At 41.2% G+C, this 27,474-nt stretch overlaps 1 protein-coding gene across 10 annotated transcripts in view; it reads left to right on the top strand.

Annotated features, from left to right (window-relative positions):
- Positions 1–27,474, top strand: part of SYBU (syntabulin) — a 108,878-nt gene that overhangs the window by 28,637 nt on the left and 52,767 nt on the right. For 2 of the 10 annotated variants that reach the window (XM_038555359.1, XM_038555354.1), the window contains exons 1-3: positions 6,278–6,432; positions 10,104–10,184; positions 11,913–12,114. In XM_038555359.1, coding sequence (XP_038411287.1) covers positions 10,161–10,184; positions 11,913–12,114 — 226 coding nt within the window. In that variant the 5' untranslated portion in view covers positions 6,278–6,432; positions 10,104–10,160. Of the gene's footprint in view, positions 1–6,277; positions 6,433–9,614; positions 9,787–10,103; positions 10,185–11,909; positions 12,115–27,474 lie in introns of those variants that run through there. The other 8 variants (XM_038555358.1, XM_038555351.1, XM_038555353.1 and 5 more) reach the window with 6 other exon arrangements.

Raw genomic sequence — 27,474 nt, 5'->3', positions numbered from 1 at the left:
GGCTACTGTTTATAATGTACTAAAGGAGACAAGTATGTAGGCCAGATTAGAAATCCAGGCAGGAAGAGATGCAGAGAAATGAACATGTTTTAAAGATAATTAAGAGGTAGAACAGATATGACTTAGGTTCCAATTAGTCGTAAAGGTGAAGTAGAAAGATGAGCTCAGAGCATCACCCAGCTGCCTAGATCTGTAAGATGATAGCATTTATTAACTTCAAGAACACAGAAAGAAGATTAGCTTTTAGAGGAACTATGATGGATTCAGCTTGGAATATACTGAGTTTGTAGACCCTATGAGATATGAAAACCAATATATCTGGATGGATTATGGCATAGTCATGGAATAGAGATGATGTGAATTTGTAAAATTTATGGAAGATTCACCTATACATAGTAATTGAAGCAATTAGAAAGATGTTACCTGGAGAGAGACGGTAGGATGAAAACATGAGAGGGTCAGGGCTAGAAACTGAGGAACACCATTTAAGGAATGGCCAGAAAGGATACAGAGAAGTAGGAAAAAACAGGAGGGCTGAGTTACAGAAGGAAAGCAATAGTCAGAAGTGTGGGAGTGTTTCTATTAAAGGTTGTTGAGAGGGCAAGATTAAGATAAAAACTAACCATTAGATTAAACCACATGCAGGTAATTTTTTACTCTGGGCCTGAGTTCTTGATAGAATGATGGGTACACATACAAAAGTGCAGTGGGGTTGGTGAAGGGGCAGGGACACTGTGAGCCATGTGAACCTAGACTCTTTTTTGGAAGTTTGATGATGAATGGGGAGAAGCAACTGGGTAGTACTAGAGAGATATGAGAGCTTAAGAGAGTCATTTATTTAGTTGGGAAAGGACTCAGCTTGTTAAATTGATGATGTGAACTCTCTGATAGGAAAGTAAGTTTAAGTCACACACACAAAAAAGAAATAGCTAATCATCACAGTGAACACTTATTGAGTGCTTAATATACACTGGATAGTCTTCCAAGTTCTTTACATATATTAACTCTTGTGATGTTCACAGTAACCCTATGAGATAGATACTGTGATTATTCCATTTTACACATAAGAAAATAGAAACCTGGAATCCTAGAAGGACTAAGTGATGGGATAACTTCCATTGAGAGATGGAAAAGGGTGTGATCCAAAGCCTGAGTAAAGGAATTTTCCCAGTACAGAAGAGGGGTAACTTCCATTCTAAAGGACCAGAAATAGAGAGGATGGGGGGGAAGCAGAAGAATTTGTAGGTTCGGAGTCAAGAGATTGAGGGAATTCTCTTAATAGCTTGCATTTTATCTGTCAATCAGGAAATAAGGGAATAGTGTGAGGGTGGAGGTGTTAAGCTAGTAGATTTGAAGTGTGGGGGTTTCACATAGACCTTTGGAGGATAGGAAAACATGTTGACGAAGGGGCAGAAAATGATTGCCAGGCAGCACTGAGGTCTCACTGCAGCCAGAGAGAAAGTGCCAGCTGTATCATCCATCTGCAGGTATGTGGGGCTTACCTCAAGCTCAGCGTCAGGTCAGAGGAAGAGGTAGTGCTGTTAAGAGTATCCAAGAAAGGTCCAGAAGTCTTAGCCTTGAGTCCACTATGAAGTTAGAAGATTGTGGAGGCAAACCAAGCAGGTAGAAGTTATGGAGAAGGGCAGGGAACAAGTGAGGGATGTAGATCCATTTGACAAGCACTTACTTGCACTTCTTCAGAACTGGAGTTTAACTAGGAATGGATTGTGTCCAAAGATTAAAAAAACAAACAAACAAACAAGGAATAGGTTGTTTCCAAAATTATAAGATCTATTTTTTATTTATCTTTGAAAGAGTGTATAGGAACTCTATACTTCCTGCTTAATTTTCCCGTGAGCCTAAAACTGCTTAAAATATGGAGTCTAATAATTTAAGAAATAGATCTGGAAATACAGACAGTAGGGGCTGTCTGAATATGACTTACAAATATGACTTAACTTGCTTGTCTGTCACACCACAAAGCACATACTTGTTGTCACATACCTACTGAATATTTAGTCTAGCCATTGGTATTCAGTTATGTGTAGCCTTAAACACTGAAAATTTTCTGGAAGTGATGAAAGTTTGAGTAAGAGTACTGTTAAGGTTTTTTTAATAAAGACTGTTGCAAACCGAAAAAAACACTTTACTTATCAAGAGAAAAATTCACTAATGAACCAATAGGTGGCAGTATAACATGGCGTTCTTGAAATTTTAAGTAATACTGCTAATTAAAATACTAATTGAAGCACTAGGTATGTGCTTGAAGCTATATTAGGTAATCAAAACTCTGAGACAGATCACTTTCTTCCAGGAGGTTACAATCAGACAGTAAAGATTCAAGTGGGAAATCTAAAGCTGCTTCTCTCTGTATAAATCCATCATAGGCCAGTATGTAGGGTAGTAGGTCTCTCAAAGTAAAAAGAAGGGTTGGAGGGTGGCAGGGAGAAGGTCCAGGAAAAGGAGGGAAGGGGAAGAGAGAAGGCAGAAGAGGACAGAAGAGAAAAAGAGAAAGGAACTCTAAAGGAGCCAAAATTATAAAAGGACTTATTCATCCTTTGAAATTCATTTCAAAACTCACCCCTGGAAGCCTTAGACCCCAGAGTAATTTGGACATTGGCAAGCCCTCAGGGCATTCATCTGTCAGGATGCTAACACAATGAGTAGTGTGACAGCCGATGGCTATGCTCATGTCTCTGCTGGACTGTGAGATCCTTGAGGACAGGAAACACTGTTCATCTATAAATACTCTGGAAACAGTGCCTGAGCCAGTGCTCTGCTCAGAACAGGAACAGAATAAACACTAATGGATGGATGATTGGATAATAGGTATCAGGATATTTATCATGCCTTCCACCTTTTTAATCTTACTTTGGGAAGAAAAGTCCTGTCAACATCTTTTTCCATGAAAAAATCAGTTTCTTTCTATCTCATAAGTCACCTGGGGAAAAACTTAATGTTTCCCTTTAATAAAAGTTAAAATAAAAAAATGTTCAGGATAAGGAGAATATGAAAAAAGCAAACAGGAGGTAGAAATGGTGGTTGATCCTGAGGAAGAGAAGGGTATCTATTAAGCTCTACCATGTGCCTGACATAAATGATAGGCTTTGCATGTATTCTTATCTAATCCTTACAACAGTATTATGAAGTAATTACTGTTATTAAGTCCATTTTATAGGTGAGAAAATGAAGATCAGAGAAGTTAATTTTCCCAAAGACTTTAACTGCTACAAAATGACCTTCCTCCCTCCCTTCCTCCCTCCTTCCTTCCTTCCTTCCTTCCTTCCTTCCTTCCTTCCTTCCTTCCTTCCTTCCTTCCTCCCTCCCTCCCTCCCTCCCTCCCTCCCTCTCTCCCTCCCTCCCTTCCTTCCTTCCTTTTCTTCTTCTTTGAATTAACATGCACTTATATGCTGAGTTCTAGAGGGATTAACAGCTTGTCTAAGGCTACCCAGTCAGAAGGACTCACTAGGCCTATGGGATATGAGAATCTATATTTTTTAATTAAACTTTTTAAAGATTTTATTAAACTTTTTAAAGATTTTTATTAAACTTTTTTAAAGATTTTATTTATTTATTCATGAGAGACACAGAGAGAAGGCAGAGACAGACAGGGGGAGAAGCAGGTTCCTCATAGGGAGCTTGATGCAGGACTTGATTACAGGACCCCAGGATCATGCTCTGAGCAGAAGGCAGACAAACACTCAACCACTGAGCCACCCAGGCATCCCTAAACTCCTTTTTTTTTTTTTTTTTAGTACAGATGTCTTTGCCAACTTCAGGAAACTTGTTTCACTTTCCCGTGGTCCCATGAATCAGCATCACATTATGGGAGGTCACTAGCTGGGCTTCTATTTGAAAGGGACACAGATGTTTTCCTACCAGCCTCTGAGTTGAGGTCATTTCTCAAACCTTGAATTTGCTATTCTCTACTATACACCACTGGCAGCTCTTCCTGAAACATTTGGCTGATCCAGTAACCACTTGGGCCAAGAACCTGGGAAGCTACCCTTGAGTCCTGAGTTTCTGGCTACAGTCCCAGCTGTTTGTCAACAGTGGTAGGGAGGACCAAGAGCCTTATATCCTTTATTAATGCCCAATCAGAGGAAAACAGAGGTAACTTCTGAGAAAACAGTGGGCATGGGAGGTTACCGTAGCCATCCAGAAATAGCCAGAAGCGATGGCATCAAGAGATCTCAAGTGAGAATTTTATTCTCATTTTAACAGTCCTGTTTTTGATGTGCATAGTAGCAAATACTATGAAAAAAAGTATTTCCCTGAAAGCAAATACACAAAGATGCTAATGGAAGGAATATGGATAATTGATGTTAGGGCAATGAGATGATGAGTAATATTTTTTTTTCTAAAATTTTGATGACATGGTTTTTGTATTCTTTAAAAAGAAAATATTAAAGTTATCTATTTTTCAAAAGTACTTTTTTTCCTTCTTTGATGAAACAGTATTCTAGAAATAGCCAAAGAAGACACATGGGCAGGTGAAACATCAGCTAGATTCCCAAATTCTGGATTTATTTTCTTACAGAATTTTCTGCGTGTATTGGAAATTTAGCAGGGGCTAAATTTACTCATTAGGTCACAGGATTTCAGATGATGAAGGGAAAGTGTTCACAGCAATGACCTAGGAGGTGGAAATAAAGCAACCCCTCCCCCGACCCCACTCCCAAAGTCCAACTGCTTCTAGGTTTCCCCTGGACTCCTGCAGCTGCCACTAGGAGCGCTCTGCTCCATTTTGCAATACTGCTCCTGCCTTCTGAATAGACAATCTCAAAATCCTGTCTCTTCCCATTTTTTTAGTAGAAATAAAGGCAAATTACAAAAAACTAAATAAATAAAAATAAGAAGAAGAACATCTATTAGAAACTTAAATAGAAAGCAAGTACAGGGCAGCCCCCGTGGCGCAGCGGTTTAGCGCCACCTGCAGCCCAGGGTGTGATCCTGGAGACCCGGGATCGAGTCCCACGTCGGGCTCCCTGCATGGAGCCTGCTTCTCCCTCTGCCTCTCTCTTTGTGTCTGTCTCTCATGAATAAATAAATTCTAAAAAAAGAAAAAAAAAAGTACAAAATCATGGAAATAAGCGATATAATGGAGAATAGGTTCTTTTATCTTAATGTAACTCAAATCTAGCCACAGATCTTTCTAGGAACACAGATTATAAATTTTTAAACCTAGACTGGTTTGGATGCTGAATGAATCCTTCAGAGCCTCTAACCTGGGGTAGCTGCTCTGCCTCTGGGTGTGTGAAAAGAGTCTCAGCTTCATCTTCTCTTTAAGGTAGCTATCCCAACTGGGTTCAGATAATGTTCAGCCACCCTGTGCTTCTCGTGTTTCTTGGTCTCTTAGTCTCCTGAGTATGGAAGGTGATTTTCTCTCAGCCCAGAATTCAGCCTCTGGATTTAGGCCTTCCCATGCCTACCTTACAGATAACTTTCTTTGCCCTTTCTGCAAGTCCATAAGACCCACACATTGTGCTGTCTCATCTAGTCATTTAAAACTTTTCATTAGGTAAATGTCAAGACTCAGTTTCTCCTATCCAGATGGCAACCTTGACACTCACACTTTCCAGAAGCATCTTAGTTTCAGTCATTCTAATCTGCTGTCCTAATAAGTATATATGTACTTGTTTAACCACGTGTCCCCAGTTGGTTCAACACAATCACCATCCCTGTGTCTTCAGCTAGTATCTCCTCCTCTTCTCAAAAATGGGCAAAAGGCCACAAACAGCAGATGGCATTTGGGGAGGATTACCTCACGTTTGCTCCCCCATCTGGCAAGTGGAAGACTGTATCCATACCATCCTTCAAAGCACCCCCCCAACTCCTGACCCTCAGCCTCCGGCTTTTTCCCTGGACTTTCCCTTAATTCCCGTTCTTCATCTGAGAAGTGCCTTTGACTGAAGACTCATTTGCAGAGCAGAGATAACGGACACCCTCTGAATCCACTGGATGTTCTAGCTGGCCTTGCTTCAGGTTACCCACTCCCCTCTCTGTCCCAGGTACTCTCTAAGCCCCCTCCTCGGTGAGCCATCTCACAGAATTCTACTCATTACAGTTTTACAACATCAAAATCCCTTAACCATATAGTAATAATAATAATACACATAGAATCAGAGGAAGGCTGATCACTCATACATGCTTCTAAGGGAAAATGGACAGCTCTCTTTCTGGTAAGAAAAATATGGGTCTCCACTCCACCACAAAAAAAAAAAAAAAAAAAAATCCCAGGATGCCCCAGAATTCAGTTTCTTCTCCTCATGACGTGTGGTAAAGCACGTCAGCTGCTCCTTGTTGCTGTGCAGATCACCCAACATCGGGTCACTGAGACAGAAGGCAGCGCTAGCTCGCACAGCTGATAGGATTAGGAGATGGTGCTTTGTCAGCCTTGACTGAGTCTGGAGAAGCCCTCAGCACACGCAGGTGAGCTATGAGGGAGAGCAGATGTGGGGGACTGTGATGGGTCTGGTTTTATGGTGCATTCGTTTTCTCTTTGCAGTGCATGTCTATGTATTGTCTTTTCTGTTAAGTTTGCAGTCTGGGGAGGGGGTGGTGGCGGTTTCCTATCGATAAAAACCTGTCCTTCATCACATCTATTTCAGGGATTGGCCACATGTGCCTCACAGGATTTTTGTGAGGCTCAAATGAGATTACATATGTGAAAGAGCTCTGAAAATATAAAGTTTTGTGCAGATGAAAGATATCATTCATTTAATTATAAATTTTGCATTAAAAAAGAATTAGATAATAAATCCCAAATTTGGGGGCATAATTACCTGTACGTACTCCTTTTCCCCCAATCTATAACACCCTGCCTCCCTTTCCTTCCGAGGCCCGGACAGGGATATTATTTATAATTTTGAAGGGTTTTAGCTTTCTAAAGCAGTTGATAGTCTCTAAAAAGCAGCATTACATTCATTTCTAAAGGAAAAACCACAAAATTACAAAACAACAAAATAAGTAAGTAGCAATGGAAAATGATGCATGAGAATATTTTAAAGCAGATGAAAGATGAATATAATATACTCGATTAGATTATATCTTTTTGATGGTATAATCCAAATCCTATAAGACATTATTCTTAATGACATGAGAAACACTTGAATGAAATTAAAGGGAGCATAGATATTATCATTTTTAAAACTTGCCTTTTAGAACAGCAGAAAAACAGGCTTGTGTTCCAAAAGTACAGAGCAAAGAGACGTTAGAACACTAAATCACCAGCCTTTCCTTCGGCAGGGTTGCTATGGTGACAGCAGGGCTACCGCACAGCCTCTCACTGCCTGCACTTCTGCAGTAAAAGCTTTCACTGAACACATGTTGGATTTTTAAGGCACACACCCCATCATCAAATACAAAGACATATTGGAAGTGGCTTTATGAGTCATTTGCAAAACAGAATTGTGCCTGTTTTCTTTATTCTGTATCGATGGGCTCCTTATGGGGTTATAAAATTCACTCATTCGTTCATTCGTTCATCAGACTGTTGTATATTGAGCACCTATTGCATGACGGGACCTGTACTAGGCACTGCCTATGACTCCTGGTGAAGACAGGCAAATAAGTGGGGAATTCGGAAACAAGATTATTAACAGCTCTCCCAGGGTACTTAAAAAACAAGTGTCCTGCATATATGTAAGGACTGACCTTGGAGGATCAGGGGAGGTTTCCTGGAAGACGCTGTCTCTAAAATGAAACTTAATGTATCTTTAGGAGTCGAAGAGGGTTAAGGAGAGTGAGATGCAAGAAATGCTCTAGACAAAAGAGACCAGCATGTGAACAGTCTAGAGGAAAGAGAAAGCATGATACTTCCAGAGAACTGAAAGTTCTACACTCTGAGTGTTAGTGTTATCCATGTGAATGTAAAGGCAGAGTAGCCAAGGGGTGGGGGTAGGTAAAGGAGAGAGGGTGGGTGGACGAGGAGTGGCAACACATGAGATCAGAGAGGTAAACAAGACCAGATCATAAAAGGCCTCTCTGCCACATCCAGGAGTTTAAATATTATTTGGAGGACAACTGAGAAGTCATTAATGCGTTTTAATGAAGAAACATAGCTTGATTTGGTCGTTCTGAAAGGCCTCGTGGAAAAATTTAAGAACTGGCAAGAAAGGAATAAAAGGCAAAATTGGAAGCAAGACAACTCCAGTTAGACCAACCACTGCTACAATAATCTGGGATGTTTGTGGTTTAGATTCTAAATGAAAATAGTAGAGTTGAACAGTGAGCAGAAGTAAGCAGATTCAAGATATTAGTACTGGAGTAGCATGGAGATGACTTGGTGGTTTCTGCCATGTGGGGGCCATGTGAGGGAGATGAAAAAGTCAAGAATGACTCTGAGGTTCTGACTGGGGCAACTCAGTGTGGGCTTTTCTACTCTTAGGCCCCCAGACTCAATTCTCAGTTCTCCGTAGGGAACTTAGAAGCACCTTTTGGTCTTAACAGTACATCCCTATGTCATAGTATGTATGTCCTTGAGCTCATAATTTTGGAAATAACATTGTAGGAATCATCCTGGACCATCAGTTTCCTGAAATCCTTATCTAGGACAGTGTGGGTATAGAAAGTATGAATTAGAAATCACCCCCTCCCTCCAGATAAAGGATTCTAAGATTACCAAGCTCACTGCTTAAGAAATCTAAGTAGGTTGAAAAGGCAGGAAGATGTATGGGATAAAATTTCTTTAGGGATTTAGGAAAAAGACAAATTGATTTTGCTAATCCTCTGATTTCAGGCTCTCTCTCAACTCACACTGCTTATTCCTAGATTTGAGATTTGAGGACCTCAGAAAAATGCTATTTGGAGGACAGACAAATGGGGATGGTGGTGGTTCATACACAATTTTCAAGGATTATAGTCCCCCCCTGTATAACACTGGGTATAAGGATCAGACTGCTTCCTGTCCATCTTGCTGCTAAAAATATCCTCCAATTCTGAACGAAGGGCATCTAAGTCATCATTTTTGTTGAGTTCCATCACTAGATAAGATTATAGCGAGTGTTCATAAGAAGGCCCATGAACTAGCTGTTGATTTCTATTTTAAGTCCTCCGTTGGACAGGGTTTTGAGCTTTTTTGAACAAATTTGAATGCCTCACAAATGCTTTTTCTGCCTGTCAGGTAAGAGGCCTCAGGAAATATTGAAGGGGTGACCTGGAAATATTGAAGGGGTGACTTAATGGCCCTTTGTAAAATTCTGTTCAATAAAGTGGGTACAGCTGTTCTGTTTTCCCCATGTAATCCTCACAGCTTCCCTTAAGGTAGATATCATTATCCCTCAGTTTCCGAACTTTGCGGTGACGCTCAGCTGGGAGGGAGCTGGGTGCTGCGGCGCAGCCGGTTTCCGACCGAGTTCAGGTGGGGCGTCCTCCCCTGGCCCCGGGCCGGGGGCTCCTTCCAGGCGCCGCGGGGCGGAGACGGGGAGGAGGCGGCCCTGCTGGCGCTTAAAGCAGCGCGGCTTCCCCGAGCCCTCGGAGGCGGCCTGCGGCTCGTTCCCGGCCCTTCTGCCCCCCCCCCGCCCCCGAGATCCCTGAACAGACGCTGTGTCAGTCCTGCGGCACCGGCGTGGCTGGGGCCGGGCGCAGGGGGGGCCCCGCCCCGCCCCGCCCCGCCCCGCCCCGCCGCTCCCGGCCGAGGTGGTTGTGGGCAGCCGCGTGTTGACCTAGAGCCGAGGTGGCAGGGAGGGGCCGCGAGGGAAAAACTTTCTCCATTTTGGCCCTCGGTGATGTCGCAGCTTTCTCCGCTCTCCTCCCGGACGGGCACCCCTTGCAGCCGGACCCCAGGTGCCAAAGGGGGGGGGGTCGGGCGCCTCCCGGCCGCAGGTGCGGGGCCGCGGCCTGCCCGCTGGGGGTCGGGCGCGCCGAGGGGGGCGGCGGGGGCGGCCGGGACCGGCCCCCGGGGTCGGGCAGGTGAGGGAGGAGGCGGGGAGGCGGCGGCGGCGGCGGCGGCGGCGGCACCACGTGTCCGGCCGGGGCGGGGCGGGGCGGGCGGGGCGGCGGGGCGCGCCCTCGGAGCCCCGCGCACGGCGGCCGCGGCGTGTGGGACCCGCAGCCCGCAGCCGGCGCCGGCTCAGCGCAGCGTCCTCGCCCCGTGCCCGCAGGTGCCTCCTCCTGGACGGCGGCCGCGGCGGCGCGGGGACCCGGCGGGCGGCAGAGCGATGGGACCCCTTCGGGAGACCAAGGTAAGGAGGGCACGTCGCGGGGACGGGCGGCAGCCTCCGCGGGCGCGGGAGACGCAGAGGGAAGGTGGGGCCGCGGGGCAGTGGGCGAGCCAGGTGAGCCGGGGGGGGGGGGGGGCACCGGGCGGGGGCGGGGACGCTGGGAGGGCAGAGGGGCATCCGCCCAGGTGCTGCGACCGGGAGATGGCACAGCAGGAAAAGATTGGAGGGGTTGACGTGTGGACGTGACGATTAAAAGATCGACTTTGGAGGGTTAATCCCGTCTCCTGAAATTGGGGATTTGGGGTCCAGCTCCCAAATGATGTCTGGAGTGTGATGAGACTAGGAAGGATCTGGTGACAGCAGCAGGGTCCCCAGCGTGTCCGCAGCCCAGCATCGGTTCAGGGTCCGCAGTGTGCCGAGAGTGGGTGACGTGGGATACCTGCTGGGTGACTGACGCGCAGCACAAACCCGGAGGCTGGGTGCGGCTTTCGCCCTGGATGCGGTGGTGCCTGAGCGACCTCAGGAGTTCCCCGCGGCCGAGGCTTTCCCCTCGGTCCCTGCGCGGTGCAGACCTCCCCGAGGTGTTGACTTTGGCAGCGACCCTGCCTGGTAAGCCGCGGGGAAATGGGCGGGAGGTCATGTTTCCAAATACTGTTTGTTACCCAATCCAAAGGCCTTTTTGGATTGCAGAGGTTGGAGGGAGCGGTGAGTTTTTTGCGAAGAGCTCCTCCTAGGAATCCATTTTAATAAGGCAGGGAGGTGGTGACCCCGAAAAACACTGGGCTTAAGGCTCATTCTACATCTAGACGATATGCCTCCTTGCATAAGCTTTTAGACTCAGTTTCCTCATCTGTAAATGGGGATTTAAGTTGGGGTTGTAAAGATCAAATGCGATAACGGTTGGGAAAGCACTTTAAAAATTGGAAAACCTTGCCAAGATAATACTTTTTATGCATTTTTAAAACCAAGCCATCGCCCTCTGTGTTTAATTCTGTGTTTTTTAAGGCGAGAGAGAGAGAGAAAACACTCTTCTCCTGGGTGTCCTGTAAGGAAAACAAAAGCTAAACATGATGTTAAAGGTGGAGCCATCTTACAGGGTATTGGATTTTTGTTTGCTTTTCTGTTGGCAAAAAGCCTTGTGTACCAGGATATTAATGAATAATTAAGATCCTGGCCGGAAGAGGAGGGATTTGAAAGATAAGTCTGCATGATCTATCGGGAAAGAATTGTTCCAGGTATATAGGGACTGCTCTGTGAGCAGACTGGAAAGCAGAAATCAAATTGTCACAGCTAATTCAGGGAAAGCAAAATGGAAGTCTAGAGGAAATCAAGTAACAAGCTGGAGTGTACTATGAGTAATAAAGAACCTTTGAGAGAAGTAGAAGCTTGAATGTGATAGAAAAACCCAGAGTGGGAAGGTGAGTTAGGAATCGCATGGGTGAATGGAATGGCTTTTCTGCTAATGGGTGGAAGAGTGTGTGTGTGTGTGTGTGTGTGTGTGTGTGTATGTATGCATGCACGCGCATCATGCACACACACCTATTCTCAAGTATGCTCTTCAGTAGATTGGAAAGATCAGCTCAGTGGCAGAGTTTTGGTGCTCATTTAAGCAGCTGAGATAAGGACTGCTCTATGAAGATTCAATATTCAGAAATGTGATTTCATAGACAGCCCAGAAGAAACAAACAAGAGTTAAGAGGGGGAAACAAGTTTCCTATTGTTTTCTTTTTAATGTCCAATTTTGAGAAGGAGCAGAGAGTGCAGCATCATGAGAAGGAGATTTCCCGAAGCCGAATTCCCCGTTTGATTCTTCGGCCCCATCTGCCCCAGCAACAGCACAAAGTGTCCCCAGCCTCTGAGTCTCCCTTCTCTGAGGAAGAGAGCAGAGAGTTCAACGCCAGCAGCTCTGGGCGCTCAGCGAGGACCATTAGCAGCAATAGCTTCTGCTCAGGTATAGTACCCATGGAAGCCACACACAATCAAGAAGTGTGTGCTCTGCTGGTGCATTGTGAATGGGCTGGAGTGTGCCCCTTAGAGCCTACATCTACACTTCTGTTATCAGGATGAATTGTCCTAGGTTGCACCTTTTTTGACCACTTTTGACCTTCACATACAGCAGGTTCATTTGGTTCAACCCTAATGGAAATTTGCACCTGTTTTAGATGTTCTTCTAGTTTATAATTTACTACATGACCTCTAAGTTTTGTTCCTATGACTCTCAAAAACTATTCCTTCAATAAATCTGGGAAATGTATTAGCTTGCGTTTTTATACAAGCAACCTTTCTAACCCTGCGCACATCTGATTATAGAATCCCCAAAGATGAAACAACTCCTAATAGATGAGGTCAGGGTCAAGGAGGTTTATGTCCCAGGGCCGGCCTGACCTTGTAGTTTAGAGGGAAAAAACATGAGCTTTGTAATCTGCCAGACCTGAGACAGAATCCTTGACCTTTGCAGCATTTTAGAAGCTGAATAACCTTGGGTAGGTTGCTTAACCTCCGTAAGCCTCAGTTATTACATCTGTAAAATGGAATCATCACCTACCTTATAGAGCTGCTGTAAGGTTGAATGACCTGAAAGTACTCCCTAGTACAGTGCCTGGCTGATAGAAATGCTTAGTAAATGATGGTTCTTAAAAAGATGAACTAGGGATGTCAGTTTGAGCACATGATTTAGGAAGTTTCCTTACAGTTGTGAACACATTTGGTAAAGGCACAAATCTCTTCAGAGCTCCTGATGATCACTTAACAGAACCTGTTATGACCCATGAAAGGACATGACTTTGAACAACTTGCATTCTTTGGAAAGTATCAGAAAATTGGATGAAATTTAAAAGAGTGACTGTCTTGTGAGTAATGAAGAATGTCTCACTCATAGTGGATATTCTTTAGAGCTTATTTAGGGAAAATGTAATTAGGAGGTTAGCACAGGTATGAGAAGGGACATGTGAATCAAGATGCTGTGATTAATGCCCCATTTTAGCAGGTTCCGATATTCCATTATTTTTGTATCCAGTATGTTTTTCAGGGTTTCTTTAAGTGCAGCTTTGGATTTCTTAACGTAATTTCATGAAATCTATCCCATGTGTAAATTGTACATTGGAAATACTATGCTGCCATTTTTTTTTTTTTTCTCTGTAAAGCCTCAGACTCTCTCTTGATTCTGGAAAAAAAAAATTCTATCAAAATATATTTTAGAGCTTGTTTCTTGCCATTTGGTTTATATGAATCTAGCTTAAAATGAAGACCCACTGATGGTTGTTTGATACTCTTGCAAGGAGAAAACACAAAGATACCTAAAACCTGGAACATGTTTGCAGAAGGCAATGCTGCTTGCTTTAACTCCATTTTGGAGCTCAGGCATTGTTTTGTCAGAGTGTGGGTGAACCCAGGGGATATCATTTCAAACTGACACTTTGTTTACATAACTCCATTACACATTTATCCCTGATATCTTCTCTAATATGGACTTCAGGGTGAGTAGTGTTGGGAAAAAAAAAAAAAAAAAAAAAAAAGGATGGTTGAAACAAAAGAAAAACTCTACATATGTTTTAGAAAATACATTAGGCAAACCAATACAATTACTAATTTTGGTTATGACTCACTCTCTCCAAGACCTATTCCTGGATGATCTCTCCTTCCCAGGAGACCCATCTCCCACTAAGGCCATAATGCTGTACATGAAAATCGAAAGCAGGTATTGATCCTTCCGCCATTAAGTAGCTGAGAATTGAGTGAAAGAAGCATCTAATTATGGGCATCTATAAACCGGTCTTTCCATCTTTGGCCTTGCATCCTGCCTCCGGGTAGGATTCCCTCTCTTCTTAGGCCTCATCTTTCTGTGTCGGTGCTTCCCTAAGGTTTGGGTCCATCCCTTTCATTCTCTGCCTTCCTTTCCTCCGATATGCCCCTACCCCACAACAGCTTTGAGTGCTGCGCTGACGAAAATTGACGGGAGCCCCCTTTAGGGGCGTGTTAATGATGCTTTAGGAGGTCAGTTGGTGGATGGGAAATAAATGGGTTTGGTTCTATGGGGAGCATTAAAGCTACAGGCATTGAGATAGAGAATGTAAAACATGTCTACCAGCAGGGGGAAATAGCTGGTTTTAATCCAGCCACTTTAACACTGAGGCCAGAATGTGTGTTGGCTGCTTAATCATGGCATTTAAGTTACAGACCAAGGTACATGCAAATGTGAAAAATGCCATCCTCTGCTAGGATTAACCTAAACTAATTTAGAGGTGTCTGTTGCTGCTGCAGCTTCATAACCTTATGGTGATCATTCTGTTTTAGCTTGTGTTCTTTAAAAATCATCACATTCACCAATGTGAAAGGGGACATGCAGAGTTAGGGGGATTCCTGTAATTTGAAAACTACATTTTCAGAACTGCAAACTGGACTGTTTCCCCAAATTTGTGTCAAAGGCATTAATTGTGAAGAGCATCATATGTTCTAAGATATTCGGTTTTTTAAAAAAGGATGTGGTGAGTTTACATGAAATTAAATTTACCGAATACAAAGAATTATCCTTTATTTTGAGAGTCTGGCTTCCCTATCCTTTATATATTACATAAGGAATATATATATATATATATATGTATATATATATGTACACACATATACAATACAATATATATACATATATACATATACAATACATATATACACATACATATTTATATAAATATGTTGCATTTATTTATACATATTTATATATTATATCCTATCCTTTATATATTACACATATATGTTTTTCATAATGTTATATTTTATTATAACAAAAGTCATGATGGTGGATGGTGGTTAAACTTGAGCAAAATAAATGACAACTAACTGTATGTTGGTGTGTTTTCCACATCTACCTTATGTTTTTCTTTTAATTTTACTGATCTGTGAAATTAATAGACCAGAAAGCATGTATTTTCAAAGTGACCTGTCCATTTTTGCCTACTCTCTCTATTCCTTCCCCCACTCTACTGCCTTCCCCTTATCTTCCCAAGGGAGTCTTGACAAGGAACATTTAATGACTTGATATTCTATATGCTAATTTGTATGTTGTATCTATCTCATTTCAGAGAGGAGTTGTGTGTGACCTTTTGCAATTCATTTGGGGTGTATCCCCAAAGAGCGTTTCTTTTAATAGCTTCTTATTAACAGAATTTCTTGGAAGATATGCATATATTTTGTTCACTTCATCAGCACGTACGTTTTGCACTCCCATATCATTCTCCTGATGAGTCTGTTCTTTACAGTTTGTTTTTAGTCTTAGTCACTGTGACCTTAATTGGGTACAGTTAAGTTTATGTGATATTGGAGGCCAGGCCCGATTTTGTGTGCATGGCAAGCAAAATATATATTCGTAGTAATATTAACTGAAGTTTAAAAAAAAGAATTCAGAAGGAAGTACAGGTAATAGTCAGTAGAAAGAAAATATCTGCTTTCATGTCCCCTCTTTTTTTTTTTTTTTTAAGATTTATTCATGTATTTGAGAGAGAGAGAAGGAGGAAGGGTACAGGGAAAGAGAGAGAGAATCTCAAGCAGACTCCATGCTGCATGCAGAGCCCAATACATGTGGGCTCAACCCCACATCTCCGAGATCGGGACCTGAGCTGAAATCAAAGAGTTGAACACTTAAATGACTGAGCCACCCAGGCGTCCCCCCTCTTTTATTTTTAAATAGTTTTTTTAATCCAGTGGTTTGGCATGACATCACCCCATTTTCTGTCCCCCCACCCCACTGCAACTTGTTTCATTGTAACGTGCCCATGAATTGATAAAACTCACCTTTGTGATTTGTGTCTCGGGTGTGACCCATTGAATCTAGGCCTCTGACAATTTTCCTCCCCTTTCTTCATTGGTAGTGAATTCTGTTTGTCACCCTACTGTGGCTCCAGCCACTCTTGGAAAAGCCCCTGACACGGGTAAGTCAGCCAGTCACCTCCATCAGTCACCTGATGTGGTTAGCAGCATGCTGTGCATTCCTCCTTGCTTAGTTGTGGTAATAATTACCCCTTGCAGCTGGAAGGCAGATGAATCTCTGGGTTTTATTCTAGTTCTCCTGGGGGTGCCTTGTAAGCATGGCAGGTAGAACAAATTATGTGTAGAGAACCCTGGTTGTTTTATGGGAGACCATTGATTTCTTGAAGTTATTTCCATGTTGTGAATATACACACATAGATACGTAGGCAAGTTTGTGATTTCACCTGTTAAAAACATGTGCCGGGTCTGTACACTAAATGGTCAGAATCCAAGATTCTTTGCAGTTGAGTCCTGAGTAAGGTGTTTGTGGAGAGTATTTTGGATTTTACAGTGGCTGGGAAGAAATCCTTCTTTGAGCGCCAGTGACCTAGAGGTAATCATTGCTGCTGTTTGTGGGAAGGACAATTAAGGCAAATTACAACCTGATGAGTGCCCTGCTATGACATGACAGTACCTCCAGAAATTTGCCAGGCGTTGTCAAACAGAAATATTTCTGCTTTGCTTTTGTCCAGTTGAGGAAACTTGGCATCTGGATAGAGTAAACCTTTGAACCCAATAATCAGGATGGAGGTGAACTGCTTCAACTGAAGTGAGCTATAATACTGAATTACATTAAAATTGAATGACTGCCAACCTGCTGTGACGAAAAAAAAACAAAGACCCTAAGACTTTAGTATCATTTTAATGATTAGGGGACCCAGGCACTATTGCATAATAGAGATTTCAAGTGCTTAGCTGCCTCAGCTGCAGAAATAAGTATCTAAAGATATAGGTTACAAAAAAATAAAAAATAAATAAAGATATAGGTTACAAATGAAGGGTACCTGGGCAGTATTTCTTTGAGGATATAGTGACTGCAGTTAGGAGGGCAAGAGCAAAATTTTTTTTTGCCATCTAATAAAAGAAATACATAGCAGTGGGGACAATGAATGGTAATCATGATGAAATTGCACCGTGCCTAAGAGCAAATTATGGTTCTTAACATGAAAATCTTTTATGTACTAAAATACTAACATTCTTCTAAAACAATGTTTTAGAACAATGAGAAACAATGAATTGTTTCTCAATTTCAGAGAATGGTTTTGTCTACTTTTGAATCCTCAGGAAAACTTGTTTAATACTTGGGGCTTTGGCCCCACCCTAACATATTATCACAGAATGGGAGGACCCAGGAATCTGTTGTGTGGTTGTTGGTTTTTTTTTTATTTTTTATTTTTTGGCTTTCCAGATGACTCTTATACCTCATGAAGTCTGAGGTTCAGTCCTTTGTGGTCTGTGTGGGTTTGGGAATTTTGGATGAGGGATGTGAGGAGCCTACCCCAGTGGCTTCACAAAATGAAGAAAGATCAAAGATGACAGAACTGATGGCCAGACACACTAAACTCATGGCATGCGGCAAGAAAAATGCCTCTGCATTCCCTGGAAATGATAGCTTCTCACTCTGTTTTTACAATTCCCGTGTCATTAGTCTTAGCATTAATATTCCTTATATCTACATTATTGGTGTAACTTGTGTCCAAATAGTAGACAGGTACGGGGGAGGAGAAAGCATTTTCTTCCTTTATTTTCCCAAATAGTCCTCTCTAGATTTACCATCTCTAGCATACTTCTAACTCTTTTGCATTTACTTTCTTTGGTATTAGGATGATTCGGGATATACTGAAAGTAGGTATACTGGGTACACTGTTGGTGAATACCCAGTGGATTCATTGAAAGAGAAAAAGAGAAACTAACCTAGGAGTAACAGGATATTCACCATTTTTTGCAAGATTCCACAAAAAAATGTAGTATCCAGTAAGCATTTATTAAATGCCTACTGAGGATCAGAATTGTGCTGAAGCAACGATAATGAATAAAACACAGAGAATGAAAAATCAATTACTGCCTTAACCCTGGTGCCAGAAAATAAGTGGGATAACACATCTTTAGATAGAATTCTCACACAACTACCTTTACTCACTTGTTTTGTTTCCCTGTCCCCTTTGCCTACACCCACTCTACACACACTTCCTCCTTATAATTTGAGTTTCTTGCTCCATTTATTATCCACATTGGTCTCACATTTCATAAACCCAAGGACTCAAAGAAGTAACGTTAATTAGTGCAGTGCAGTGGATAAACTGACACCAAGAGCCTTGGCATCACAGACCTGAGTTAAAAGCACAAAATGAGATTGAAAGGTGGGCCAGGTCAGATCAGGAAAGGTTTTATATGCTGTGCTAACCTGATTCATGAGATCAAGGATCTATACAGAAACTAGAATAGTAGTATAGAGAGTGGGGCCACCTGAACAGATGACAATAAAGGGGACTCTAGAACTGGACAGCATGTGCCTCTTCTAACGATATTCAAAATTCTAAAAATTCAGGTATTTGACTAACTGCTAGCTCAGTCCCACGCATAAACAGCTGAATGTGGCTCATGGGCTGCCGTTTTATAATTCCTAAAGATATTGCAGTCATGGAAGGGTTTTCAGCAGGAAAGAATTATGACTAGATTTATGATTTAGAAAAATCTTTCTGATTATGTGTTGGTCAGTAGATGGAAGGAAGCAGGAATGATGGTAAGGAGCCTGCCTGGTTTGAAGGCCATTGTGGCAGTCTAGTTAAAGACTGATAACATGATATATAAGAGGATTTGGGGGCTAAAACATGTGGGTCGTAGTTGCCAATTGCAAGTGGAAGGGGCAGGAAAGTGTTATATCTCATTTTCCTCTGGATGAACACAAATGGAGCAGCAGGACTGGGGAGGACAATGAGTCAGGTTAACAAATTCAGATGAACCATTGTTGCATTTGAGATAAAGGGAAAGATCTGGAGCTCCAAAGAGAAGTCAGAGATGTTGGTAGCTGAAGTCCATGGAGTTGATAGTATTACCTGAGGGCAGGGCATGGAGAAAGATGAGAGGCCTAAGGCCAGATCTCTGAGGTAAAGCAAGAGTAGACAAAAAAAAAAAAAAAAAAAGGAAATTAAGGCAACCAAGGAAGAGTTCAGAGAGGAAGGAGGAGAGCCAGGGCTGACAGTGTCTCTAATTCTAATGGAAGAGTTTTGAGAAGAAACTAGTCAGCAGTTTCTGATGTCACAGTGAAATTAAGGAAGGGGTGCACTAAAAAGTGTTCAAGGATAAATGCACTAGGTTATCAGTGTTCTTAGACAGAAATAATTCCAGAAGATCATGGAGATGGATCCAAACTGCATCAGGCCAAGATATGAATGGAAGGTGACAAATAGAGTGTAGACAACTTTTTAAAACAAGTTTAACTGGCATAGGAAAGAGTAAATAGAATAAAAAGAAGTGTTGCATTTGTAGTAAAGACAGTGTTTATCAAATAACAGGCATTTTGATAAGTTTTCTAGGCTGAGGGGAAATAGACAAAAACACACAGGGAGATATATATATATATATAATATGTATGTATTAATAATTATTAATGCGAGCGCGAGAGAGACACAGAGATGGATTGAGAGAGAACAGAAAAGTATTAACTTTGTAATAAGACTGGGGGTGAACCCGAGAAGACATGTTAGGAAGAAAAGAAAGGCTGGATGTGAATATAGGTAAGTATATTTACAGGTCAGAGTAGGTAGCAGAAGGATACATTCCACATTAGGGTTTCCTCTGTCATACCACATGACCAAGCTGGTTTTTAAATCTGTTGAGTTACCTCAACAACTTTGTACCTTATGCTATGCTCACAGGTGTCCCTATGCATCATCCTATTGACTCTGTTCCCTGTGCTGTATCTTTTATTCCTGTGACTTATTCATTTCATAACTGGCAACCTCTGGTTCCCACTCCCCGTCACCTATTTTTCCCTTCTCTTTCCCCTTGTCTCCCCTCTGGCCACAATGTTTGTTCTCTATATTTGTAGGTCTGAATGACTGCTCTCCCTCTTTTTAGGGAGCCCAAACCAAGCTTCCCAGTGCATACCAGTGCTCTGCATATAGCCTCATCCAACACTCACCCCCTCTCCCTGCAGAAACTCATCCTATAGGCTTTTTCCTGCTCAGTGTGAATTTTCCTGGGCCTTCCTTTTTCCTGGCTGGCTCAGTCTTTATCCTGTCTTTTGTGTGGGTGCCCTTACAGTTAGCCTTCCCCACAGACACTAATCTAACCCTCAGAATTCTTGAGTCCATGGACCCTAATGCTAATTATTGTATTTTTTAAACTCAGAAGTAAAAATATGCAAACACATTGAGTGGATATAATCACATTTATAGGTTTTATTTTGTTTTGCTTTTTGCCAAAGTGAGATCATGCTATATTGATCGGTGATCCTTTCTATTTATTTGTTAAGTGAATATTTATTGAACATCTGTTGTGGGCAAGGCACTATCCCAGAAGCTGATCTAGAGTGATGGACAGAGTTACTGACAGAACTCTTGCCGTCCAGGAATGTGTATCCAGGCAGTACCTGTACCTGTCATTGCTTGTCAGCACAGAGAAGTCCCCTCATTCATTGTCATGACACCACATATCCCACTCTAGAGAGGGCTATCATTTATTCAGTCATTCTTCTGTAGATGGGCATTTTGTCCGTGGGGCTAACCTTCAAAATTTGGAATGTATTTTATGAATATCACTGGAAGTAGACTGTTATATGAGCATAATTCTCTTCTTTCTCTGTTCCAAAGTAAATACCGTGATACACATATATCATCTAAAACAATTTTTTTTTCAAATAGAAAAAACTCAAATGTAGCAATTGCAGGAACTCTAAGAGTATTGTTTTTTCCATAACTTTCTTCCATTTGTATCCCTTACTCCTTCTTGACTATCACTATGTTCAGATTTTCAATGTGAGAAAAATAGAAGGGAAAAATCTTTACATTGCTACAAGACAGCTAACTATAATTCAGGTGTTCATAGAGTGGCTTGGAGTATCCTTGTTATAAAGTTTTCAAGAGATTATAAGATAACTTCTTGGTCTGTGTGTCTGGCTCTCTCTTCTCTTTCCTTCTGATCCTTCCAGTTCTCCTTCCATCTCCCTCTCTCCAACTTCTCCCACCAAGGAACCTTAAAAAAATAAATAACCGAGTCTTTAAGAAGGCATAGCCTAGAAACTGCAAATAAACTTTTATTGCTAAGGAGAGGGAAGGTCAGATGTATTAGTAATATGCCTATTTTGGAAAGATCATAACCCTACAAAGGACCTGGCAAAAGAAATGGAAGCCTGAGGGGCAGATTCCTTCCCCACACCCCTCGTCAGATGCACCTGTCTTAGGGCAGTGACATAGCCACCCTGGTTCCTCAGTTTCCACACCAGCTACTCCCTCACCAGAACTCCATAGATTCATTCCTCACACTACATTAACTATGTAGTTGGACCAAGATGTTTTCCTCTCCAAATTTCTTCTCCTCTGGCTGCTCACACAAATCAAACAACTTGCTGCTTGGAAAAAACCAAGTAGAGTCAGGCCTTTGTTTCCAGTACAGCTCGAGTCCTATGAAGAAATGGAGACTTGCCTCCTTTTGCTTCGTCTTCCTCTCCTGCCTAGGGCTGCACCAGAATGACGTATGAGAGCACTCGAAGCTCCAAAATAGCTCAGAAATCCTGGGAATGTTTACATGTGAGACAATTATTTTGTCTCCAAGAAACCAGAGAGACATTCATTAAATAATTACTCCACTCTCCATTTTTATAGATGTAGGTGACAAGTCTTGGTGGAAGTGCTTCATTTGCATTCCTTCCCCAGCTCATTTTCATCAGCTCACACATGCACTTGCTTGAGTATACACATCCTTAAAAGCAAATAAGCTGCTTTGACTCCTCATCTCCTTGTGCCTGCCCTCATAATTCTCTGCTTCTCTTCACAGCAGAACTCCATGATTTGCCCTTGTCAAGTGTGTGGGTGACCATGCTGGCAGATCTTTCTCTCTTCTGCCCTCATTTTCCTTGACTTCTCAGAAGCACTCAACACAATTGAACAAACCTTTCCCTTAGGGAGGATTTTCCTCCTTAGCTTCTGTGGTCCCAATCCTCTGAAGTTCCTCCTGCCTCTCTAGTCACTCCTTGGGCATCATTGCTGGCTCCCCTGTCTCCCTGTCCTCATAGTGTCACAATGCCCTCTTCTCCTCCTGCCCTCCCCAAGGGTATCCATCTTTAAATTTCTCACCTGTAGGTTGGTGATGTTCCCAGCCTGTCCGCTTAGCTTCAGTCTCTCATATACAGCTGCCTACTTGATATCTTCAAGGTCATGGTTAATTTGTGCTTCAAATTTAACATATCAAAAACAGATATATATATATATTTTTTTTTAAAGAAAGAGAGAGAGCATGAGGTAGGGAAAGGACAGAGAGAGAGAGAGAAAATCTCAAGGAGACTCCACCCTCAGCACAGAGCCTGATACAGGGCTTGATCTTATAACCCTGAGATCATGACCTGAGCCGAAATCAAGAATCGGACACTTAACTGACTGAGATACTCAGGTGCCCCTCAGAAACAGAATTCTTGGTTTCAGCCCCTACACACTCATAAACCCATTTTTCTCTCACTCAGATATGACCACCATGTACCTGTTGCTTATGCGAAAAACTTTGAAGACATCTTTGATCTCTCCCTATTTTTCATTATCATGAGTTAAATACTTTGGATTATTTTTCCCAAAATATTCCAAATCCATCTACTCTCTTCAAAATTTTCCCTGCTACCACCTAGTCAAACCACTGTCATCTCTGATTTCCACCAGGGCCAGGGCCTCCACACATTTATTTGCTTCAGCTCATTCATTCCTAAACCACAGCATAGTGGTTAAGAAGGAGGCTTTGGACTTAGCCTGTTTGGATTCTTATCATGGTTCTACCACTTACTGACTACAACTTCAGGCTGGTGGCATAAATGCTAGTACTAGTTTTATATGCCCTCTGCAAAGCAGGATGATACTAGTGCCTGTCTCCAAGGGATATTAGACTGTTAATTAAGACTTGTATTAAGTGTTTCGAACATGCCAGGTACTTAGTAGGCACTCTGCAGGTATTAGCCAGGTATATTATAATTACTACAGGGTGTCCTCCACAAGCCAAATTGTTGTCATCTGCTTAATGCATATTATGGCTTCCATCGCATTTAACATAAATTTGGGATTCCTGGTCTATGGTCCTGTGCTCCTGTGCATGCTCAGGCTATTGCGTCCCTTCAGTCTTTCATCAGCCTTCTCTCCCTCTCAACCTGCCCAACCTCCTTCCAGTTTCCTTGGTGCACAAACTCCATTGTTGTTCCCTCCACCTGGAGTTCTTTCCCCTTCCTTTTCCATGATCATTTTTTTTTTTTGTCTCAGCTAGAATGACCTCTTCAGGGCCTTCCATGACAACATGTCAAATGACATAACTTCCCACCCACCCCACCTATTTAGTCTGTATGATATCACACAATTTGTTTCATTAACAGTACATCACAATCAAATATCTTCTCTATGTAATTATTTTTTTACTGTCTCTTTCCACCACTAGAACATAAACTTCTTCATGACAAGGCTCTTAGAGAGTCTTGATCATCATAACATCACTAATATCTAGAAGGCTACCTGGCACATAATAGGAAATCAGTAGCTATTTGTGGAAAGACTTGGATGGGTAGATGGATGGGTGAGTGGATGGGTAGGTGGATGGACGAATGGATAGGATTCTTGAACTTTAGCATTGACTATTGTATTGGGTAGTGTCACATTGAATAATACTGAAGCAAAGTCACTTGTGAATTCCCACTCCAAAAAGATGCTAAAATTAGGTAAAGGATGAGAAGTTCAAATTTTCCTGTTCCAAACCTAGAATGCAAAATTATCTGAATGGCAAACATTATATGGTTACTGTGTTGAAGCAAGAATATTGGAAAACTAGAACCAGCTAGAATTTCTTGCCTCAAATTTTTGTGGCCTGTTTATTATGGGATGGCTTCTTTCTAACAGCTTCCTTTTGTCTGTTTTTAATTTGGGCCTTCCCAGAATTGCTGCTGTTTCCTCTTGGAACAAAGATAGGTAGAAAAATTTAGAAAGAAACTAGCCTTTAGTGGTGGAAAAAAGCAAGGACTTTAGAGGCAGGCAAACCTGAGTTTGAATCTTGAGTCCCTTACTTGGTAGCAGTGTGACTGTGGAATCTTTAACCTCTCTAAGCCTCATTTGTCCTACCTATAAAATATTATTAAAAATCAGTGTTATAAAAAAAATCAGTGTTATGTGATAGCTACTTAATAAATATCACTTTTTGTGTCTTATCTCCATCCTTTCAGTGCATTTGAATGGTTTGTGGTAAGAATTTCACAGGGTTCAGATTAACCATGAGTTTAGGCTATGACATTTTATGTCTCCATCAGACTGTCTTGAGAAATGACAGTATTGCTGGCACAGGAAGAGTACAAACACCCATAGCAGTGTTTGGCACATAGTAGGTAATAAATATTTGTTGGATGGATGAATTAAATAGTCTCGGTCATTCGTGACAATCAGCTAGATTTCCCTGTAGTTTAAAGTAGTGTTTCCTTAGAATAGCAGTGATTTTGTCCTCCATATGATGCAACTGAACATTGAACAGCATCGAGCCATAATGGAATGTTTCAAGACATTATGGCAAAACCACATTTTCTTCTGCCTGATGTTATTTTTAAGTACATCTTCTGGAATTGTTTAGTTCAGCATTTTGGAAAACAAATGAGCTCTGCGATCTAATTCAAAAATGAACCAGAAGTTGTAGAAATGTTTCTTGGACTTTGAAGAAATATTTTATTTGTAATCTTTAGAACCTAGTGTTTTATTCTTGTATGTAATTGGTACAAGGATGTTGAAGTAGAGACTTGGTCATCATAATTGCCACCAGAAGTTTGATAACAGTGGTTGGTAGGCACTTCAATTAAATATCAGGAAATTATGTAATACACACACACGCACACACACACACACTTTGGGCAATCTTAATCCTTTAAGATGTGGATTTTAAATGTATATATACACAAAAGCATATATATATTCACTTTGCAAAAATTATTCATTGCTTTCAAAATTTTGTCAAAAAAGCATTGCAAAGTAATGTGGAAAGAATAGATTTCCTAAAATTTTTCTTAAATGATAATAATAAAGTTAACATCTAACCTCACACTGCATTTTAAAATGAGCTCTAAGTGGATTACATTTGAATGAAAAATTAAACTAAATATCTAGAAGAAAGTATAAGTAAATATTTGATTGATTTTGGAGTGAAGAAGGATATTCTAAGTATTAAAAGATTGGAAGAAATCGCAAAGGAAAATATGGAGAGATTTGACAACTAAAAAGAGAAAGAGGTTTGAATGTTAAAACATAATAAATTAAAAACAAACAATAAACTCAATGAAATACAACAAAGGGCTAATGCTTTTCATAAATAAGGATTCCTTACAGATCCATAAGAAATCCTAACAGTTAGTAGAAAAAGTCAAACTAATAATTCATAGAATTGTAAAAAGGGCCAGCAAACATATGAAAGACATTGTGCCTCACTAAATTAAATATGTGCAAACTAAAACATCAAAAACAAATTATTCATTATTTACTTGGCAAAAATATAAACCAATAGTATTCAATAATGGTGGCATTTTTATAAGTGGGATACTCCGATTCAATAATGAGAATTTAAGTTGTCTCAAAATTCTTTGAAGGCTTAGTAATTCCACTTTGGATGTACATTCCATGAGATAATAAAAAAAATTGACCAAAGATTTATTTATTTATTTATTTTAGAGAGAGGGAGAGAAATTGCATGCCTGTGAGCAGGAAGAGGGGCAAAAGGAGAGGGAGGGGGAGAGAATCTTAAGCAGGCTTCATGCCCAGCATGTGAACCCAACATGGGCTCCATCTCACAACCCTGAGATCATGACCTGAGCTTAAACCAAGGGTTGGGCACTTAACTGACAGAGCCACCCAGGTGGCCCGAAAGATTTATTTTCATAATGTGTTATTAAAGCAATTTCAATAATAGTGACAAAATTGGAAATAACCTAAAAACCGCTGCAAATGGAATTGATTTTTTAAGTGATATGTTTATATCTATTTTAAATAATTACTTGTTTAAAATAATGTTTTTTTGAGAAATTAAATAAAACATTTGGGACTTTTAAAAACATATTTAAAAACAGAATATTACAATGAGTCCCCATATACTTTGCTTATCTACTTTGTCCAGATTAATAGCAAAATATTGTCACGTTTGTTACACATATTCCGTTTTTCTTTTTTTTACTTTGCTGAAGCATTTTATAGGCAAATCTCTAGACCTCATGTCATTTCATCATGCCTACATATGCACCTCAGCATGCATTTCTTTAAAAAACGGACATTTTCTTACATAATCATAGTGCTATTTTCATTACTAAACAATTAACATAATTCTTTAGTATGATAGAGAACATTGAAATAGCATCAGTTGTCTTAAAGGTATCTGTTAGCTTCCTTATAGCATTTAACCTGGAGGCCAGCAAACTTTTTCTGTAAAGAACAAAATAGTAAATATTTATGACTTTGCTAGCCAGATGATCTGTGGCACAATTATTCAACTCTGCCATTGTAGCTTGAAAGCCACAGTAGACAATATCTAAAGGATTCAGCATGGCTGTGTTCCAATAACATTCTATTTACAAAAGCAGGCAGCAAGCAGAATTCGCCTGCGGGTTGCAGCTTGCCAGCCCCTGATTTGACTCATTACTCTCTGTTCTCCATATATTTTATATGGTGGACAATAGCTTTAAAGCTTTGTTAGATGCAGGGGAAATTTTCAGAGCAAGAACACCTCATGGGGAATGCTGTGTGTTTATCTGGCATCCCTTCAGAAGGTAGATAATGTCTGTTTGCCCAACATTGGTGATGCTAAAAATGGGTACAGATGGGCAAGTCCTGATCCTTTCACTGTAAATTCTCCATCAGACTATTGTCTGATGGTTTCATCCGTTATGTGTGTTATTTAAATCAATTATTTCATTAGAAATAATTACAAAATAGGGCAGCCTGGGTGGCTCAGTTGTTTAGCGCCGCCTTCAAGTCCAGGGCCTGATCCTGAAGTCCCAGGACCGAGTCCCATGTCAGGCTCCCTGCATGGAGCCTGCTTCTCCCTCTGCCTGTGTCTCTGCGCCTCTCTCTCTCTCTCTCTCTGTGTGTGTGTGTGTGTCTCTCATGAATAAATAAATAAAACCTTAAAAATAAAAGAAATAATTACAAAATAGTAACTTTCTGTTTCAATCATTTCATCTATTTTCATTAACCAGATGCTTCTCTAAGGAAGGACTTCCCAGTATCAATGAGGGATTTCAGTTATACTGAAATATAGTTTGTATAGAAATGGTTTTTAAATCAGGATTTATGCTAGTTTGTTC

Source organism: Canis lupus, chromosome 13 (assembly GCF_011100685.1).
Source record: "Canis lupus familiaris isolate Mischka breed German Shepherd chromosome 13, alternate assembly UU_Cfam_GSD_1.0, whole genome shotgun sequence".
NCBI lineage: Eukaryota > Metazoa > Chordata > Mammalia > Carnivora > Canidae > Canis > Canis lupus.
The sequence above is the reverse complement of the archived record's forward strand: the minus strand, read 5'-3'. Positions and strand labels throughout refer to the sequence as shown.